This window comes from Melopsittacus undulatus, chromosome 1, assembly GCF_012275295.1.
Source record: "Melopsittacus undulatus isolate bMelUnd1 chromosome 1, bMelUnd1.mat.Z, whole genome shotgun sequence".
Classification (NCBI taxonomy): domain Eukaryota; kingdom Metazoa; phylum Chordata; class Aves; order Psittaciformes; family Psittaculidae; genus Melopsittacus; species Melopsittacus undulatus.
This window is the reverse complement of record NC_047527.1, coordinates 59,508,076-59,529,364: the sequence shown is the minus strand read 5'-3', so window position 1 is coordinate 59,529,364 and position 21,289 is coordinate 59,508,076. Positions and strand designations below refer to the sequence as shown.

The window sequence follows — 21,289 nt, the reverse complement described above, 5'->3', positions numbered from 1 at the left end:
AAGAGAGCTACCAGTTATAAATCATAGGAAATAAACCCAACTGCTTTCTGTGCAAGCAGGAAAATTTTAAGTGTAGGAGAAATTACATCTTTTGAAGCTGATAATCATAACACGTAGACTCCTGTGAGCTGAACAGGACATCAGTTGGAGAATGGCTACCACTGGTTTCCTGTCAACACACACAGGTAAATCAGTTTGGTGGCAGTGTTTGTTGTTTTCAGTAGCAACCTGGAAGATGGAATGAAGAACCTCCTTATTAAAGCTGGGAATGCCACCAAGCCCTGAGGGTTGCTAACTATCTTCCCATTAGGCTGACCATAATGAACTAGAGATGGGATCTGAAGATCATCACAGCATTCAGTAAGTGCGAAGCTTGTCCTACACACCGGCAACATACACACACAGGGCACAAAGCAACCACCCAAACACCAGTTTTGAGGAAAGACACCTCAAGAGGTCACACTGGGTAAATTTTATGCCACTGAAGCGATGATGTAAACAAATCCCACAAAAATCCATGGCCTGTAATGATGCTGGAACATCTGCTTGCTGTTGGACTTCTGCTGTTAAGGCACGCACTTCTGTGACCCAGCACCGGTACCCCAGTGGCAAGAATGGGATCCACTCTGGCCCAACAGCTTAACAAGACTGTCAAAGGCCAGACGGAATGAACCTGGTTTTAGCTTCTATACAATGGAAGGACATCGGGATGACTGTAAGGAGGCACCTCTGGCCGGGTTTCTCCTCACGCTGCCGCTGGGCTCCCTCACGGCGTAGGCAGTGCTGAGGGAGCGGCACGATTCCCGCCTTCTGCGGGAGGAACCGCGGTCGCGCACGCGGGTTGGGGGGTGGGAGATGAGGAGGGGGGGGGGATGACGATTCTGCTCTGAGGGCACAGCCGCCCGCCTAAGGCACAGGGGGCCGACCCGTGTTCAGGGTTCCTGAGGGAGAAAACACGCAGGGACGGAAGGGAGGTGCGAGGTGGCTCAGCGGCGCTGTGACCCAGCCGCCGGGAGGGTGGGAGGACCAGGCAGGCGTAACACTCTGCGAGCAACCGGACAGGGGTTTTCTGCAGGACAAACGGGGTGGCGCCAGCGCCACTCAGCGGCAGCAGGCAGCCGCGTTCTGTTTCGGCTGTAACATCTCCCTGCTGTTAATGCGCCGGCAGCAATAGCTGGGCAACAGGCAGCGCTTGGCTGAAGAGACAGCCAGCGTGCGCTCACGTTATAAACCAGGGCCTCACAGAAGCGCCCGTCCCGCCAAGTGGTGGGGGTAGAAGGAACAGCCACTAGCTCGATCCCTGCCACAGCCTGACAGTCGCCGGCTAGCTAGACACGTGACCGGGGTCTGGTCACGTGCTGAGAGCCGCGCAAGCTCGCAGCAGTGGGAGTGGCGGGTGAGGAGGGGAGACACGAGACCCACCCCTCCCAGGTCCTGCCCACCGCGCTCACCAGCCCGATGCCGTCTTTGAACGGCGGTTGTCTCCGCCAATGAGAAGCCAGCAAGCAAGGGATGGGCGGTGATAAGCTTGTAGTGAGGCTCAGCTCAGTGTGTGTCGGAGAGCGAACTTGCTGTCTGTTGGGTCGTTCGTGTTGTGTGGGAGTGCAATGGTGAGCTCCAGCGAGGCCGGTAGCGAACCATGGCGGGGTCGGTATTACCGGCTGGAGGAAGTGCAGAAGCACAACAACAGCCAGAGTACCTGGATCATCCTGCACCACCGCATCTACGATGTCACTAAGTTTCTGGATGAGGTGGGTGCCCGGGGAGGGAGAAGGGGACCCTGGTGGGGCGATGCCTGCTCGCCGGCTAGCTCCCCGCTCTCTGACCGGGTTGCAGCCCGCTGCGGGCCTCCGGCGGTCTCCCCTGAGGGGCGGGTGAGAGGAGGTAGCGGCGCAGTGGGGTGCTGCCGCCGGCTTGCCGTGGTTGTGCTTTGGAGACGATCGTGTGGCGGTCGCGGGCCTTGGGCTGGAGGGCGGCGGGGCCGGCAGCCGTTGGGAGCGCACTAGGGAGGCCCTAACGGCGACTTATGTTGCGGGCGCCCTGCGCTGGGGCAAGCAAAGGAGTGTGCCGAGCACGCTGTCCCCCACTGCTTGGAACCTGTTGGTAGGAGCTGCTCGCTCCCTTCACCTGACTTTAAATTCTCTACCATGGTATAAACCGCAGTGCCCGGTGGCTTTGTGCCCTTGCTGGTGTCCCAAAGCACTCGGCGTGGGTATGCGAGCAGACTAGTACGGCGGTCAGGTGGAATGTCTTTGGTTGGTTGCTTTGTTCCTCTTCTCTGGTTAACGATTGATGGTTTTTTTATCGCTGATGATGAACAAGTGATGTAAAAGCTGATAGTCATGGTTAACAAAGAAGCATTTTAGCTCTTCGGCTGAAACATTCTTCAGTGGAGATTCAGAAATTCAGCTGCTGAGCAAGTAGTGATAACTTGTATGTTTTCTCTCACTGCCATTATACCCTCTCTGCAAAGGTCTAGCATCCGGTTAAGAAGCATTACTATAGATTTACAGTGATTTCTTTGAGGGTGCAGTTTAGATTTGAAGAGCATGACACAATTCAAACCGAAGTAGCTCTGTAGACCCGTCTTGATTTTTGTGGTTATAAACTTAAAATTCAAAACGTAGATTGAGAGTTCTAGAAATAAGAGGTGGACAAGCCATTTTTAAAAGGCAATGTTGAAACAGATAGTATGTCACTCTTTAGTTGTGTGTCAGCACAATTTGGCTTTTCTGTGAGGCAGTATTGTGAATGATAGAATCAGAGGTTAGGGTTGGAAAGGACCTTAAGATCATCTAGGTCCAACCCCCCTGCCATGGGCAGGGACACCTCACACTAAAACATGTCACCCAAGGCTCTGTCCTACCTGGCCTTGAACACTGCTAGGGATGGAGCATTCACAACCTCCCTGGGCAACCCATTCCAGTGCCTCACCACCCTCACAGGAAAGAACTTCCTTATATTTAATCTAAACCTCCCCGTTTAAGTTTGAACCTATTACCCCTTGTACTATCACTACAGTCCCTAGTGAAGAGTCCCTCCCCAGCATCCCTGTAGGCCCCCTTCAGATACTGGAAGGCTGCTATGAGGTCTCCACGCAGCCTTCTCCAGGCTGAACAACCCCAACTTTCTCAGCCTGTCTTCATACAGGAAGTGCTCCAGTCCCCTGATCATCCTCGTGGCCTTCCTCCAGACTTGTTCTAACAATTCCGTGTCCTTTTTATGTTGAGGACACCAGAACTGCACACAGTGCTGCAAGTGAGGTCTCACGAGAGCAGAGTAGAGGGGCAGGATTGCCTCTTTCAACCTGCTGGTCACGCTCCTTTTGATGCAGCCCTACTAACTTTTCCTTGATTATTTTTCATCTAGCTCTGTCCCAAGTCTGATTTATCCTTTAGGTATGGAAATGTTTGTTCGGTTATGCAGGAAAGGCCAATTTAATTACCGACTGCCTGAAGGAGAATACGGTTTTTTGTATGGCCTGAAAATTGAAGTAACTGTTTTTGAAAACTTGATTAGTTTTGGTTGATACATAACTGTGTAAGTGCTTCCAGATTAGTTGCAGTAGAGGATGATCAGGTGCACACACACACACACACACACACACACACAACTCCAAGCTGAACACAACACAAGGGGAAAAAAAAAGCCCCATAATTGACGAAATCCAGCAGAATATTTTGGATGTAGGTAGCTGCACAAGGAAGTTGACAGCCTTTTCTTTCAGTACCCCTGATGAAGTTGATTCTTATTAAGAGGCACTACCTACCAAATTTCTCCAAGAAAGTCTTCATTGCATCCTTCCTTTCATCCCTTGGGATTCTGTGATTCAGGATGATGTTGCTAATTCAGCAGCCTATCAAAATAATTCAGTGTGCCTGTAACCATTTGAATAGTTGTGTTTTTACAACTGCGGGATGTCTGATACACTTGGGTCAATCTTTTTTTCTTGCTCTAAAGAGTTTTGAATAGGATATGGCTGTGTTTGGAGCTGAAATTCCTGAGTCATATTCTGAGACAATGAATGAGGTTAGAAGATGGTTTTCAACTAAGTATTTAAATGAAACTACATTCTTAAGGAAACTTGTTTGATACTGCCATGTTTCTTGTGTTAGTGACTTCTGGTATGTAACAGAATAAAATATTACATAGGCCACTTTTTTACTACTTCTTTTTTTATATGCTTTGATACCTGGTTAATTTTTCAAGTGATGTGCTAATTCTTTTGACACCGTGAAGATGTCCTGAGGCATTTGCCTGTGATAGATGAGGAGAAATTGGAGCTAGCCTCTTGCTGGTTTGTTCTGACTACTGTAAATATTTCTCAGTGAAGTAGGAATTACATTAGCTGTCTAAATAGTATTATTGGTTAAACTTGGTTTTGCTTCTTGCAGCTGCTTGTAGGAGTAAAAAAGCTTAAAATATTTCAATAATTAAATGTAGGCTACTAAGACAAGTCTAGTAGTAGTAAAAAGGATGCTCTGCTAAAGCATCACTTCAGTCCTCCTAGTAAGTAGAAGTATCAGTTGACGAAGGAGTCGAGAACTGGGGACAAAAGCTTACTTCCCTGGTCCAATTTCTTAATTAAGCAAGCAGTCTCTTCAGCTATTGCATTAACCTATGGAAATATTTTCTTATTGGTTATGAAGTTGAAAAATTTACAGTTCTTCACTGTTAAAGACACTGTGGATGCTCTCATATCTAGTAAGTGAAAGTATGCTGCTGCTTTTCACTCCACTAAAGTGCTATAATGGAGCTGTCGTCTATTTAGAAAGCTTATAGATGTTTAGGGAAGTTTGGTTCTTGGGAGTCATTGGCCTCAGCATTTCTTTCAAGTTGGATAGTGAGTGGACTGGGGGTGGTGATATGTATGTGTTGGGAGTGGTGAGGCTGAAGAGGAGTGGAGGCATCACATAGTGTGACCATGTTGGCTTGGTTTCCTCAGGACAAGGCTTTTAAAAAAGGTCTTTTGAAATTCATATGAAGTGCTGGAGAAGGAAAGGATTATGTATTTTGATGCCTTATCTTGGGAATTACTGAAGATGAAGATTCTAACAATTGCTTTTTTTACATGTGTATTTTTTTCAAATGGCAGATCTTGGCAAAGTTTATAACTTGAATATAGATCTCTGAATTTTCTTTGCTTATCAAAGTATGCCCGCTAGAAGAGGAAATCAAGAGACCTTGGCTTTTGCAGTTCAGTATCTGAAATTTCTTGGTATGAAAGACTATTCTTGAAAACAGAAACTTGTATAGCAGCTTTTTCATTCAAAGGCTGTTAGGCTTGTATTACAGAAAAGTTGTGAAACTTTTCCATAGCTTCAGGTTCTATGTCATTTAAAGGAAAATTCGTGTTTAATCACAGCAGGATTTCTATGGCTGTATCTGTATTGATGATAAATACATATATGATTAATGCTGCTGAGCATTACCAGCATACTTTAACTATTAAATATCAATTAATGGATTCATGAAGTAATCCTACTAGTCATAAAAGTAGCTGAGCCTATAAAAATAAGAATCTTAATCTGCTTCCCATTGTGGTGAGAATCTTCCTTATGCCTTTTGTGGGAATTTGGTTGGATTCCTTAAATAAGGCAAAGAAGCTAACAAGAATAGGAACATCACTCTGAGAGAAATGCTTTGTTCTGGAAACTGTGGTATGTGTCTTAAATTGATCTAATGCAGACTTTTGTTATTTCGGTTGTTGGTGGTCTCAAAATCTAGCAAAATCATTAATGGCCAATGAAAATGGGGTTTCAGAAAGTATGAACTTGAGCTTTCACAGCACTGTTTGTAAACAGAATGGGCAGCTCCCACAAAATGTGTTTAGTCATGCTGCTCAAACTGCAAAAAGGCAAATACTGTTTTACTGTCAGAATGAAAGATGTTCTGACCACTATGTGCCAATAACTTGCTTTCATTCAGTACAATGATATTGTGCAGGAGTAACATCATTAGTTTAAACATGGAGGGTACTAAAAGCTTGCAGTGAAAGGTGCTAGTAGTAGCACATTTTGAGGTCTGTCAACGTATCTTGTGAGGTTTTATTGTAGAACCTTGCAGTGTAAGAATTAAAACTAGTGTTGTCACTTCCCTAAGTTCTGATTAAGCTTGCGTGAGAATTTGCAAATGCTGTGGAAAAGTAGCACTTCTTAGCACTCTTTCACACTAGGCACTGCAAGCTGTAATTGGAAATTGGGAAATGGGCACCCAGTTATGGGGTGTTTCTTCTGTACTTTATCTAAAACCCTAATGCTGATTTTCAAAAATACACTCGTAAAAAGATCCTGGCTTCTAAAATTTTACATGAGTACAGAATTTCTATCCTATAACTTAATTACAAGATGGAAATAATTTAGGGGACTCTCCTAATGCCACTTTCATGTAGTCTGAAAACAGAGTTATTCTGTCTGTCTTGCACAATAACGCTGAGGTTATCCTGGTGTTCCTGGCTCTGTTGCTGCCCCCTCACTGCTTCTCATTCTCTGTAGTGCAGAAAACAAAACTTGAATTTACAAGACTGCCACTGTTGAAGAGCATTGCTAATCTCACTAAAAGTTAAAGTGGACCCTCATATGGGAAGGGGGAGGGTCCAGGAATTGTGCCTTAGAGCAGTTATGAGTTAGGGTAGTTATACTTTAATAGAGTCTTGAACTATGATACTGAAAAAGGGGCATGACTATAGTGAGAGGGGGAAGAGGACATAGGTGTTCAGGGTGAAGTAATTACAGACTTCTGACCCACATGAGGGCAGCATGTTTAATTGCTCCATGTGCTTTATCTAAAACTTTCTAATGTGTTGCTGTTAAGAATTTGTCTATTCTATGTACTAGTGCTGGCTCTCTACAGATGTGTTATGCATGTAACTTAAATATCTATGTTGTTTTATTGGGAATATCCTAGGAATGAGCTGGACTAGCTTAATTTATCAGCACAAGCTTTCTTGTTTTCTCTGACCCACTATTTTGCCTGCAAAACACTTCAGCTATTTGTATCAGCAGGATTTCAGTTTAGAAGTTGCTATCTGTATAGTTTAACAGGCTCTTTAGTTCCAGAGGCTGTCCAGAGGCTCCTCATTAAAGCAGAGATTCTGGTAGCAATCTTTGTTCACCAGGCAGAAGTGTGAACAAATACCCTGTATAAACAAGCCTTGAGAAACTCGGTGAACCATAGAAAATTCACTGCTTTTGATAGAAAAGTCACTTCTTGCCCTTTGTGAGACATTAGTTGCTCCATTTAATTAAGGGAGGTGAAGTCTCTTCATTAATTGCTTGTATTGCATGCTAGTTGCTTGCAGAGAGTTTGTAAGTTTGTATCTTTGTGCAGAGATACCATCTAATAGAAGGGCTTAGCTTTAAAGTACTTTTTCAGAATACTTTTTTTTTTATGTGTGTCTAGTAGGTTACTATGCTACTAGTGTCATCTGCAATATAACTGAACAGTTCTGTGTCTGATTGTCTCTAACTTAGCCTTGGTGATGTGAGTGGAAAAATATGACCTGTTTTCCAGCTGTGGTGGTAGAGGTCAGGCAGCTTGTCCCTTTCAGCTACTGCCTGCTGACTGCTGAGAGGGCTGGTCACAGTCACTGTGGTGACACTAATATTGTGGTTTCATAGACAGAGGGATCAGTTACTAGTTAGACCAAAAACGAATTCTGCAGAGGAAAGCTAAGTGCCTCAGTGAAGTTGCCCATATAGCTAGATGATGTCTTTGTAGTGGCACAATAGAAGGATTTGTGAACAAATTAGTATACTATCATTCTGTAGTCAGCAACCTGCAGGTAGCAGGTTAAAGTACTCTGCAGGGTAGTTTTAATGTAGATGCTGTTATACTGGGAAATATCAACTTAGTTGGCTGGTGAATTACTGGGTGTAACTGGTGTAAACCATGTAGTATTGACAACTTGCTGGAGTAAGTAGTGTTTTATCTACTTGAGCAAGTAGGGTTTGGTTTCACTGCAGTGCATGTATCTGAGTCTACATGCTACTTATGCAGCTAGTGCTTTATGGGTAGTTTAACTTTGGTGCCTTCTGCTTGTTGACCTCTTGAGTATGTTTTTCAAGGAATTTTTTCTTTTTCTGCTGAAGATACTATATATATATTTTTGTTTGTGTGTGTTTTGGGGAGTGTAATCCTTTAGCATGATATTAAAAAAAAAAACCACAAAAACCAAAAACAACCAAACCCCCCCCCCAAAAAAAAAACACCTCAAAAAAATCACCAAAAATCACTAACCCCCAAACCTCACATTACTGCAGGTATTCTTTGAAGTCCTAATTGTGGCAATATCTGTGACAGCCTGTTAAACTGAAGTTCAGTTTCTTAAATGTGTTACATGCTTCAAGACACTGAACTTGAGTGATCCCTCAACTTTTATCTAGTTCTTTCCCTGAATACTTATCAGAAGGGATTCAAGGGTAGGATTTTAGTGAGCGTGACATATCTACACATCTGCTTGCATAATCTTTACTCTGCATGCACTCTTCTAACCTTTTTTTTGGCTCAGCTGTTCTGCCTAGTCTCTTTATCAGTTGCTTAATCTTACTTTTGCTTAGTCATGGTAGGGATCCCTTACCATTCTGGCTGTTGTATCTCAGCTTTTTAAAGTGTTCCATAGGGTTGGGGTTTTTTTTTGTGTGTGTGGTAGGGTTTTTCTTCCTCTTCCTTTATTTTGCTTTTGTTTTGTTTTGCTTTGCTTTATTTGTGGGGGTGTTTTGGTTTTTTAAGGCAGCTTCAACTATTAAAATAAATGTCTGCCTTTAATGCAAATATTTGAGGTTTGCAGTTGGGGTACTACTGGAAACGGATAGTAATAGTGTCTTCCTGATCTGTGTAAAGAAATCTTTTTGTTGGAAGAGAAGGATTGATAGGAGATTAATGTGGCAAATGTGAAGTAAATTCTAACCTGAATTGCCTAGATTAGCAGGAAGTTTATGCCATTTCTTTAACCTACTGTTTTAGCATAGCCTCTCTGTTCAGTGGTGCTCCAGGCAAGTTGACTAAATAGTAGAAATTTGGAAGCATCAAGACCAGAATTGATGCTCCAAAGCCTTATTTCCCGTGTCACTGGTCAAGTATTAGAACTTACTTCATGGTTGCTCTAATCCAAGGCAGTAATACTGAAGTGTATTCAGCTTGCTTACCTAATCACTCCTGGTGTTAATGTAGCAGTTTCCTACTCAAAAGTTGAGTAGTGAATTTTTGTGGCATGGTACTTATCTGTTAGATGAATGATTAACTTGATACTGAGAAGATGAACTGAACTAGAAGATATGATAGATTTTGCAGTAGGTACAGAGGTATTTGTTGGCTGCAAATGTGGAACTGCCAGCAATATCAAAGTGCATGCTGGGGAAGAATAAGAGTCAGTGGAGAACAGGGATTTATGTTAAGGGAGTGATGATGGTTTTGAGATATTATGAGATACTGGGAGATGATTTCCCTACATCTTGAGGGTTATATCAGCAAAGGAATTGAGACACCATAGTCTGCTAAACCCAAATTGCTATTCTAGTGTGTTGTATGAGCTTTCAGTTGTGCTTGAACAGTCCTGGAGTAGCTGACTTTTACTGGGTAATCATACAATTTCCTTTGGAAAGGACCCTGTAAGGTTATCTAGTCCATAGCCCAGCTCAAACTAGGATTAACTTGAAGGTCAAGATCCTTAGTGGCTTGTGTATAGGCAACCTCGAAGGATGGAGGTTGTGTTTTCCCTTGCCAACTTGTTTCAGTGCTTGGTTGCTCTTATGAGTAACTTCTTTTATGTCAACTTCGAATTTTCTTGTTGCAACATATATCTTTTGCCTCTATTCCTTTTGCTGTATGTGTGACATCTTTTGGATAAAAAACACATTTCCTGCGAAAGTGAGAATACAGAATGTATCTTTAGATTCATAGTTGAGCTATGAAAAGACTGAATCCAATAATGTTCTAAATGCTTTAGTTGCTGTGGGTAATGCCTTTTACTATTTTGTGCTGTTGGAGTAGAAACTTTCCTTGGATTTGGCTTTAGAGAGTACATTAGCCTGTCTGAGTAACTGAAGAGCTTTATGTTTACACTAAGAAGTCTAGCAGTTGATTTTGCAGGGACATTTTACTACATTTTTGAAATTAAGAAATTCAGTTTTTTAATTATGGAATGGTTTTCAGTAACAAATTCAAATGCATTAAAAATTGCAGCACCCAGGTGGTGAAGAGGTTCTCAGGGAGCAAGCTGGGGGAGATGCTACTGAGAACTTTGAAGATGTTGGCCATTCCTCAGATGCAAGAGCAATGTCAGAAACCTTTATTATTGGGGAGCTTCACCCGGTGAGTATGTGAGATTACTGTTACTTGCTGTTTACAGTAGTGGTTTTGTGTCTAGTTATTTCTGTAGTAATTTACTTCAGAATAAAGGAAAACCACTAGTTGTGGATGGACCTGGGCTGGAGATAGGTTACCCCAGTATGAAGGTATTTGATTAGTGTAGCATAAGGATGGTCACATCTAAGATTTTGCTGCTTTGAAATATATTACAGCATTATTCTTGAATAAACTAACTATGGAATCATGCCATTTCTGGTGTACCCTGTAAGCTATATAATGAGATGCTCTAACCCCTGAAGGTGATATGACAGAATGTCTAGACCTTTTCTTATGTCCGTATGCAGAGTGATTACTAACAGCTGATTTTGTCATGGTAAATATATATGCCAGGCCTCCACCTGGATCTAAAAGCACATATGAAGAGCTGGGATTGTATGTTTAGAAAATGGCTACTGTAAGTGTTGTACTTTTAGTTTGGTGCTCTGTCTTCTCTTTCTGGCTGCCCCATTTTGACCTTTCAGTGTTCCCTACTTGTTGTTGTCAGGGTTGTTTATGATTAGTTCTAACTGGATTGTCTGTCACTTCCTCTTTTCTATACTGTCCTTACCATTTCCTGTATTTCTAACAGGCACCTTTCTCCTGCCTCAGATTTTTAAGGATTTACATTTGGCTACAGAGCTGCTGCCTTGGCTTCCTTCAGCTAGGCTTTATTTAATCTCTCCTGTATCTTAATAGTTGAAAACCACTTGTTAGAGGTTTAGGCTGCTAGTGTACCCACCTGTTCTACTTTATTGCCCATCCTTGCCTCCTCTCTTTCCCTCTTCTGTTTGTTTTGTGTATGTTCTGTCCTGTGTTAAAGTAAATATCACTGTTTTGAGTAGCATATTGCACAGTAATATTCCTGATCATGTCTCTTAGGTAATCTCTTGATAAATGTTAATAATGCATCTTCCCTTAATATGAAATAACTGCTCTGCACATTTGCAACCTTACTGGCTTGTTACTTGGTTCAGATAGCAGTTGATGCCAGTAAAGTTGTTCTTAACCTGGCTACCAGTCAATTTCTTCCTTGTTTAACAGGTGCCTATTTTTATTGTGAAACCAAAAGATAATTTAATGCATAATTATAGCACTGTTAAGATTATGAATGTGACTTTTAAGTAAAACTTTGAGTTTATGGATGATCCATAGAATTTAGGACCGTTGCACAGGATGTTGGACAAAACTAGTTAAATGACTGCTCAATAATATGAGTTAGACTAGGCAGAAGTAAGCTAGTACAATTGAAATCAACTCATGAGCTAAGGTTATGTGTACTGTTTAGAGACAAAAAAATGTAAAGGCATTTTTACAAGGGCAGAAGAAATAATGAAATATGTTGGAGATGAAGGTTTCACTTCTTTATTGCATGCTGGGAAGTATTTAAGCAAGTGATCTTGTTTGTGATAGCTCAGAACTATACACTGACTTCTGGTCTTTTGTAAGTCTGTTTCATAGGTAAAAATAGGTGCACATTAACAGAATAAATTGAAAACTGGATTTAGTGACTTTTTTAATACTTTGGGGTTTTGTCTGAATATTTGTTGCTTGTTTTCCTGCAGGACGATAGAGGGAAGCTTCAGAAAAGACCAGTAAGTGTTTCCTGAAATGCCACATTTTTTTCTTTTAGGCATTGGGTATAGTGTCTGTAAATGGTATACCCCTGGAGGCAAAAATAATTCAGCTTGATTTAAATGTAGTGTTTGAAATCAATAATATCTTAAACCTATTAATATGGCCTCAAATTATTCTTCCTGTTAGCTGTTCTTTTCTTATTTGTGTGGGTTTGAACCAAGAGGTTAGTAAATGTTAAGGCATTACACTGTAGCAAAAGGTGAGTCTAGAATCAGCAAATGGTTTTCTAGTACTCAAAAAAAATCTGTTTATAGACAGAATGAATTAAACTAAGTTGGTTTTTTTAGGGGGAATGTGATGCTTAACAATATATTGGTAACACAGAGAATGTAGAGGCATTTGATTGCTATATTATAAATCAGTTAATTTGCAATTATGAACCCTTTTCGAGGTGAAAAATACTGTTTGCTTCCTGTTTCAGTAGATTTTACTGAGTGTTCTGTCAGTGCAGTATTGCACTTGTTTTCTATTTTTTTTCCCTATCTTTAATAAAGTTGTGTTGGCACTCAACTATAAAACTAATAAAATACAGATGTCTTTTAAAGGAGCAAGTGCTTCAGGGATTAATTTGTACAGTTCCTGCTGCTGTGTGGATAGAGCATGTTTGCTCAGGGCTGGCAGAACAGCAGCAGTGCAATTAGCAAATAATTGAATATTATTTTTAGGTGAAGTGCAGTAGGAATAGGATCTTACCATTGTTAAATAATATTGGGAGATCTTAAAAGTGACTGCTTTTTAAAAAAGTAATAAGATAAAGGGATGGAAACAAAAAATACACTGAAATGCTTGCTATAGCAATTATTAATTTTATTAAGGACTGCAACTAGTAAGCAAATAAAAATAAGAAGTGGAGTGGTAACTGGAATTCAGATCTTTTTCCCACCAAGAATAATATCTGCTATTTGGGTGCCTTTTGAAGTTCAGGGCAGCTTACGCTTAAGATGTAAGAATGCCAATGATAAACACAGCTGAGAAATGGACTACCCAGTGCAAGTTGTAGTGTACAATCCCTTGATTAAGCTCATGGGAACTTGCTAAACTGAAGTAATTAGAATATTAGTTTGGCCACAGCATGGTGGCCATTAGGATCCAAGTGACTTCTTCCCACACTCCTGTTTGGCTTATTCACTTGTTTTAATGCTAGTCATAGTTATCTACACTGCATGTATGTTTTCCATCATTCCAGAAGGAAGCTGGGGCACTTTCCTTCAGCAGGATGTGTGGGTGTATTTGATAAGATAGTTTCATTTTGCACTGTTCTCTGGGGGACAATATGACAGGTTCAGCTGTGTGCCTTTGCTCTCTAGGAGCAATCAAAAGGCCTTGTGCTTTCAAATGTCCTCGTCCTTGCACTGTATTTAAAGTACCCTCAGTGTACGTGTCCAGTGTGGTAGTGTTTAAAAACAAGTTTTGATGAGTTGCACTGTATTTTACTGTCTTGGTGAGGGGGGAGCCATCCCCTGGCCCTGGATGTGACAGGTTGTTTGTTGTAGGAGGTGTTAGCCTTGGTAGTGTGGATACAAGCTGTTCCATGCTGTTTGGCTTTGGGGTTAGTTTTTCATGGAGGTATTCACAGCACCAGTATAGATGTAATCATTGTGTCCTACTCTTAAACATGGTTACATCTAAACCTGTGACGATTTGGGCGCTTCCAAAAGTAGGCTGTTTGAATCCATGAGAGGATGCTGGTAATCTTGCTCTTTCAGAATATTTTCAGTCCATTTATACTGGAGCAACTAATTTTTCAGTGATGGAAATTGAAGTACAGTTTGAATGCTTGGATCTTATAAATGCACTGGGGCCATGTGCAGTTAGTAATATTCAAAGTAATTAGTCTTCATATAAATTGTGCACATGTACCTAACTGGGATTTGATCTTGTAGCACTTTTCCTGTGGAAACTGAACAAGGAGTCCAAACCAGTATCAGAAATGGCTATAATTTGACTGAAGCTTAAGCTGTCTGAAACATCATATTAAAAACCTGAGTTTAATAAGCCTTGTGCATGTAAATTAGTAGCTTTGATAAAGGAAATGTTTGTTTATTAGTTCAGAGTGTTTTCAATTAGATTTTAGACAAGTAAGGGATCCTTTAAGCCATTAGAACTTTTCATAAGTTAGGGTTTTCATAACCTTAGACTGGAGTTGGCTTCATGAAAACTTAGAACAGAAGTCTTTGTGGCTTTTTTTTTTTCTTTTAATACTATTTGATGCAATGTTGATACAGAAACTGCTGCTGGTTTCTAAGACAACAGTCTGTTATGGGAGTGCTGAGAAAATGCTTTCTAAATGCAATGCACAGAGCTGGTTTTAAGTCACACTTGATGAGTGTCCTGTTTTCAGCATGGTACTTAGTTGCAGGATAAGATTAAACCATGACAATGAGTCTTGAAAAATTGAGGGGGTAGTGATGATGGAGTGGGATGTCTGCCTGATGTGTCTTTTTATGCTTTGCTTTCCAGGAACCTCTTATTACCACTGTTCAGTCCAATTCCAGGTATAGTATGACTCCTGATGTCAAACTTGAAGTTCCTCATGATTATGTTTCTGAAGCTTAGAAAGCTGAATAGCTGTTGTCTTCTGGAAGCTTAGATGTCAGAGGGTGGTGCATGAACGTTTCTGTTCTACATGAAGTCCAAGTTGGCATCTGTGTACCACTTTACAAGCATGTTGGCTTACTAGCTAGATTTTTTTTCTGACTTTGATAGGTATCAGCATCTACCAAATGCTTTATGTCTCACAAGCTTTCATTTCTGCAAACTACCCAGTGAATAGAAGACAGTTGGTGCCATGCCTGACTTTTACTGACATGGACACCTTACTTGCAATACTTGTAGCAAATCTTGCATCTAGGAGAAATAAGAGGATTATGCCTGTAAGAAGGAAAGTCTGGCAGAATTGGGGTGGGGGAAGAACACTTTGAAACACCACTGAATCAAACTTTATGAAGTTGTATCCTGCTGACAATTGCTTTTGCTGAAATGTCAGAGGACTGTTCCATGCCTCTCAGTGGGGAGCTTGGATGCTTGGAAGTGTCACATGATGTGCTGCTTGAATGGCTTTTGAATGAATGATACTCTGGGCAGCATGCCATGATTTAAACGTTGCTTACTTAATAGAGTTTTACTCTAGTAAGCAAACTTCTTGTAAGCTCCGGTACAAGACATTAACAATACAAGGTTTGTTTTTTTTACTTGGCTAGAGTGTTGGTGGCCAGCCAGGTGCTTTGCTGCCCTACCTTTGAAGTATTTGTTGGTGTGGGGAGGAAGGACTTCTGTAAGCTATGATATTTTTTTGTTAGAAGTTTTTGTTTGTTGTTTTGACTTGCTAGTTGTCACTTCCTAAATTGCTGTTTCAAAACTTTCCTTCTAGTTCATGGTCCAACTGGGTGATCCCAGCAATAGCAGCAATCATTGTGGCCCTTATGTATCGTTCCTACATGTCAGAGTAAGTGCCTTGCTGAGAACTAATGCAAGAAGAGATTGAGCTGGGAGAGGACATAAGCAATCCTAATCCTGTTTCCAGATAAAAGCCTGATGTCTGAAGCAAAAAAAATCCACTTTTTTGGAAAACTGAACCATTCTTCTCTGCTGTGCACTTTTCCTAATGTTGCCTTCTTATTTGCTGTTCTGAAGTGATTAAAAGGCAGCATTTATCTTTTTGTATAACAGTTGTACTCCCTAATTAATTACTTGATAGCTACATTATTTTCTGTGTTAGAATATTGTTCTGTATGTAACACTGATCATGGTTATTTCTCCTTAGTCTGTAATGGGGTCCGTAGGACTCCTCTTTACGTATAAATTTTACAGCTTTAAATAACTACCAAAACTCTGTACAGGTATTTGTCCATGTACACAACTTAACTTAAAAAAACATGTTGTTGTCTTAAATGTAGTATGCTTGAATAAAATGCTAATTAAATGTAATGGAAAAAGAGTGGAGTAGTGGGTCTTGGTAGGGCCCAGCTGCTTACAGGCACCTATCAGGCTATAATGAGCTGACTTTTTTTCTTTCTTTACTCTTGACATCTGCTCTTACAGCTGTTGTAGGTACTCTACTAGGAAACTGTTCAGTTTGACTCCTATTTAAAAAAAATACCAGTGAAATATGAACCCCAATGTTTGGCATAATTGTATCTGTCTCAGTTTTGTGAAAAGTAGCTCTCTTGCAAAAAAAACCAGAAAAATGTAACTGCTACTAAATAATATTGTTCCTGCCAAGCACTCAGGTGACTCTGGAATCTGTTCTGGAACTTTCAGGCTTTTTATAAAATCTTCAGCTTTGCCATGTGCATTGTGATGGGGGAAAAACTGATAATGTGGAATCTGTTTCTGACTGACTGTTCTGTGATGTACTTCTTGGTGCTTTACTATGAAGAGGTTACTATTTTCACTGCTAAATACAAGATAACTGAAAGTATGCATTTTGTGGTGAATGTTTTTAGTCATATGTGAATGATTATGAATAAAAGTTTAATTGCTTACTTTTGCTGGCTCAAATACATTAACTGAAAATGTTTCTGAAGGCTTTGGCAGGATGCTTTCACATACTGAGGCACTTCTCAGAATACCTGTTTGATGGTGCATGCTAAGAGTCAAGGTATGTCCTTTATGCAGAGGGGTTGCATGTAAAAGTGGGAAAGCAAGTTATGGAGCAGTTAGCCTAGATAAGCACTTTCATCACTGTGACCTCAACACTAGCTAGTCACTTAGCAGTGGTTTGGCTATGCAAGCTCTTGCTTCCCTGACATTCAGCAGGACTTGAAACACTATTCCAAGGGCTGACTCTTGGCAACACCAGGGAAGATGCAGCATAGAGATTAGGCCCTGTATCAAGTCAATTCAAATTGAAAGATAATACATTATAAACATGAGATTAAAAAAGAAATAGAAAAATGGGGGAGGGGAAATGCTGTGATTTCAGGAGATTGTCTTGTGCATATGTAGGAATATATTAATACATGAGTCCTTTAAAGATTCTTTTTGTGGTAATTTCTTTACTGTTATAGCAAGTAAGGGTATCTTATACCTTCAACTGTGAAAGTGTTTAGTATCTGTCAGTCTTGTGTTCATGTGTTCTGTCATACTTGGTTTATACTTACAGTACAGTCCATCAACTTTACCTTGGAAAATTAACTTTCAGTAGAAATGGGAGTGTTTGAGATTGTCTAACATCAGCTTACTTTGTCCTGGTTTTGCCTTAGCTTTCCCTCTGAATGGGGTGAAACAGAGTTTAAAAATTCAGGCTTTTTATGGACAACCTTTAAAAGCACAGATTAACTGGTATTTAGACTCATAAATCAAGTTTCAAGTCTTAAATGTTGGTTTAAAAGTCAACAGAAAATTCAGGTTTGCATGTTGGGAGGGGGGGAGGGAGGGAAGGGAGACTCAAACCAGCAACTTTATAAAGTTTAACCTTTCATATCTCTCTTTTTTCCTCCAAGAATTTCAGACTGTTATAATTATGTTCACATCAGCAGACAGGGTAATGCAATCAAAGTGGATCTGTAAGGTCACCTTTGCTGCAAAAGGCTTTTTACCTATGCTGTGTATGTTTTTGGAGTTTTAGCATGGTATAGCTCTGTTTGGGTCCCATATACTGGATGTTTACTTATACAGTCCCACAGCTGAGTAGGCATACACAGAATTTCCATAATGTTAACCAGAAGTGCAATGAGTGGAGATGGGAAGGCAATGCCTCGAAACCTGATGCAAGTTAAAATGCTAATGCAGCAACACAGCTCATACCCTACACTTGGTCTGTTTGTATTCCCTTCTAACAGTGCTGATAAGTTGTTCTTCAGAGGTGGATGTGACTTTCAGATTTTTTAATTGATTTTGTAAGTTGACAAAACCATAAACAAACAAAAAAAAATTATCAGGATTATGATTTTCAATATCTTAAGCTTAGAGCTTCTTTCCATAGGGGGTGATATAGGAGTTTCTTATGTGACTTTAGTTTTTGAGTATGAGAGGAAGAAAAAAGGTACATGGGTGTGGTGAGGACTGAATGACTATGCTATTGAAAGACTAGTCTAGGGAATTAAGGGTAGTCAATGTTCTGACAAACAAAAAGAAGAGAATGGACAGTGTGCTTTCTTCTCAGAACAAAATCCTTTGTTGCTAAATGTAAAGCTATTTGCTCTAATTGGTAATTGACTTTAATATTAATTTTTGCATGAAGAGGCTGGTTTTGGTGGTTGAAACTTTACATCAGATGTCTTACGTTATACCCTTGTACAACCTCACAATATTTATATTGCCTTAAATTATTTGAGCACTGCATTATTGACCTTCACTTGCCTATGCTCTGCTGTTCACAAGAAATGCATAGTGGCAGAGAGCTCCCTAAAATGGAGGCAGCCTTGGCTTCTTATTGGTGTCCGTGGAGTAAAGCCAGCACAACTTGTTCACTTGCTCCCTCTGCTATGATGAGGAAATAATAGTATGCTGTCCCTTTCTCTGGCTCACTTGCTGCAGCACACTGGCCTTTCTCTAGTTCCGAATGCTGTTCTGCAGTCAGGATTTTACAGGATGCAAGAGAAACTGGCAAGGGGCTGTAAGCTTGGTAAATGGAAGCTGATCACAATTTTCCTTGAGGTAAAAAAAGTGGGAAGGTACTACTTTGTTTTCTGAATATTTCACTACTGAGAGTAAATGAACCATATAAATTCGTGTCCTGTTTGAGCAGAACTGTTACTGTATTTTCTGATTTTAAGGCTAGCAATGAAGATTATTAACTGAAACTCAGTGAGAATGAGCTGTATCAAAGCATCATACTAAAACATGTAGAGCAGTGAACCGCATTGCACCATTTTCTCCTGAATATAGAAAACTATTTCAGAAACAGCATAGAAGGAGCAAGGAATGGGAGGAAACTCATGCTCCTGTATGCTTAGCAGTGATGCCTGACCAGATCTGAGTTGAAGCTAATAACTAATGGATCATATACTTGAATTTTACTTTGCTTTTATACTACATTACATTCCTTCTCATGGTTAATTCATTATGTGTTGAAATATTTTGAGTTTTGAATGACTCGGCTTAGAAGTAGATGGGCAGACAAGCACAGGAATTAATGAGAAACGTTGGAACATTGGATCTGGGTAGATGATTAATGCTGGATTTTCTGCTCTTTCTGAAAACTAGTCAAACTTGTTCTTAATCTTCTTACGTGTAAAAGTATACATAAAATAATAGTCTTTGATATTTTGTTTGCCAGCTTTCTGAAACTGGGGACATGCAATGCGACTACTTGTCTATATTGATAGCTGCTGAAACAAACTCAGAATGGACTCAATTGTACTGCCAAGTCTCATGTATAAGGAATAGATTTCAGCTTCCATCCTGTGTAGTTTGTTCATGGGTCTTAACATTTACTGCACTTAGGCAGAGAATGTACTGACAAGAGCCGTCAGTTCTGCTCACTGAGGGGAGAATAGTGCTGTCAGGCAAGAAGAGTTATCCAAAAACCCTAGGGAAGGTTGTTTTGGTATCTCTGGGCAGATCTCATGTCAACCCCTCCAGCACCCAGGAACTGTACCCAGTAGCACAGTTACCACAGAAATCTTGCCTTTTTCTGTAGACCATGGTCTATGCATAAAGCTGATTGATGGGTCCTATTGCAGGGTGAGAGCACTTCACAGTATCCCTGGAGTTCCACCTATTTACATCCAGGATAAATGCAGCCCTGTATTGTTTGAAATTGCAAGGTTTTTACCTGTCAGCTGTGGGAAAATGTCTCTTTAAATAGAATGTGTTCTGGAAACTGCTTAATGTCTGCTAAGGGGCTGGTTAGAGAGAAGAAGATAAGCCAAGCAATGGGAGTGTTTTCCTAAATGACTTGAAAATAAGGAAAGATCATTCTCCTGTCATATTTGTCACAGATTTCTGAATCCAGCTGATGCTTTTAGTGTCACTCATCTGGTCTTAACATGGCATGCAGGGATATCCATAAGAGCCTGCTAGGTGTGTTTAGTGCAAGAATGTTGAGGGTGGATGTGAATGAAAAGCTCAGCCTGCTGCTTTAGAAGCCTGCCCAGTGCTAGACTGGTAACTGAAAACATGCAAATATGTCCATTCATTTTTAAATTGAATGGATTCCCAACTTGTGGTCATTTGGATCCATTTTCAGAGTAGTGTTGTAGTGGGTAATGTTCTCTGCATCAGTCTGAGCAATTTGTGAATAATAAAGGAAAGTCGGTATGAACAGCTTCTAAGATTAGAATGAGAAAACCTTGTTTTATTTTTAGGTGATTCTGTAGAACTACTTTTCGACCCTGCTGAAGTAAGAAAGACATTTGAGTACTACAGGCTATTATATACTTTGTTGTCATGGCAAGATCTTCAGAACTGAGGATATGGGTGAACAAATTACTAGAATATGAGCTAGGGTGTGTAGATTTAAAGCTAACTTGATACTCCCAGGCACCTCCTGGTGGTGGGCTGCTCTTAGTCTCAGTTGCATGCAAGGTAACCTATTGCATCTTTCCTGAAGGTTATATGATAACATGCTTGAGAAGCTCAATATCTAGATGTGTAAGTCTAACCAAGTAAGACCTTCCTGCCTCAAGTCCCATGAGAGTCTTGGTCCAGGATGGTATCTCAGGTAACATCTAGCACACATCAACAGGCTTGGACTTCACAACAAACTATGTTTTTACACACAGTAAACTGGTGTCTGCAAATAAACAGTTAACTGGAAAAAAGAGAAATAGTCTTTCCTTCATAGGTTATCTGTCATCTGGGATTTTCTTTGAGCTCTGTGCCCTAACAGCTAAGCTGGACAGAGTTTTGCTCTCCTCTCCTCTATGAATTCAGCATTGTTTTTTCTACTGAAACAGATGAACTGCTTGAACATTTGCCCTTATTCTTGGACAAAGATTTACAGCCTGGATGAACTCTGGCCTAGTTTAGAGTGAGCTCAGATGTGTCTGCATCATTCCTGTAGGCGTAACCTTACTGGTTTCTGCTGGGTCTCGCTTCTGGTTTGCATGAGGCATGAGAGTACAGCTCCAAACTTGTCACATACTTGCATGTCAGAACCTTTCAGTTTGTTCTTTGTCACAAGCTCATGAATCCCACAAAAATAGATGACCTTGCTCTCAACTGCCAAAATGAATTGAAAAGAAAAAAAAGCATAGGGTTAACATTAGTAATAAATCACCAATCTACATTTTTTGGTACTTTAAAAATCTACATATTTTAAACCCATTGCTGCAGGGACTTCACTCATGTAAAATACCTAGTGTAAACAGATTCTGATCTTGTTTGGAGTGCTCAGTATTTCTAATAACACTGCTGAAAA

At 40.5% G+C, this 21,289-nt stretch overlaps 1 protein-coding gene across 1 annotated transcript; it reads left to right on the top strand.

The window, feature by feature from the left end:
• The first annotated feature begins 1,527 nt into the window (after positions 1-1,527).
• CYB5A (cytochrome b5 type A) lies at positions 1,528-16,466 on the top strand. Its single transcript, XM_005153446.4, has 5 exons — positions 1,528-1,751; positions 10,183-10,311; positions 11,910-11,939; positions 14,443-14,477; positions 15,353-16,466. The coding sequence occupies exons 1-5, from the start codon at positions 1,608-1,610 to the stop codon at positions 15,429-15,431; spliced, it is 417 nt and encodes a 138-aa protein (XP_005153503.1). The 5' UTR covers positions 1,528-1,607; the 3' UTR covers positions 15,432-16,466.
• The last annotated feature ends 4,823 nt before the right edge of the window (positions 16,467-21,289 follow it).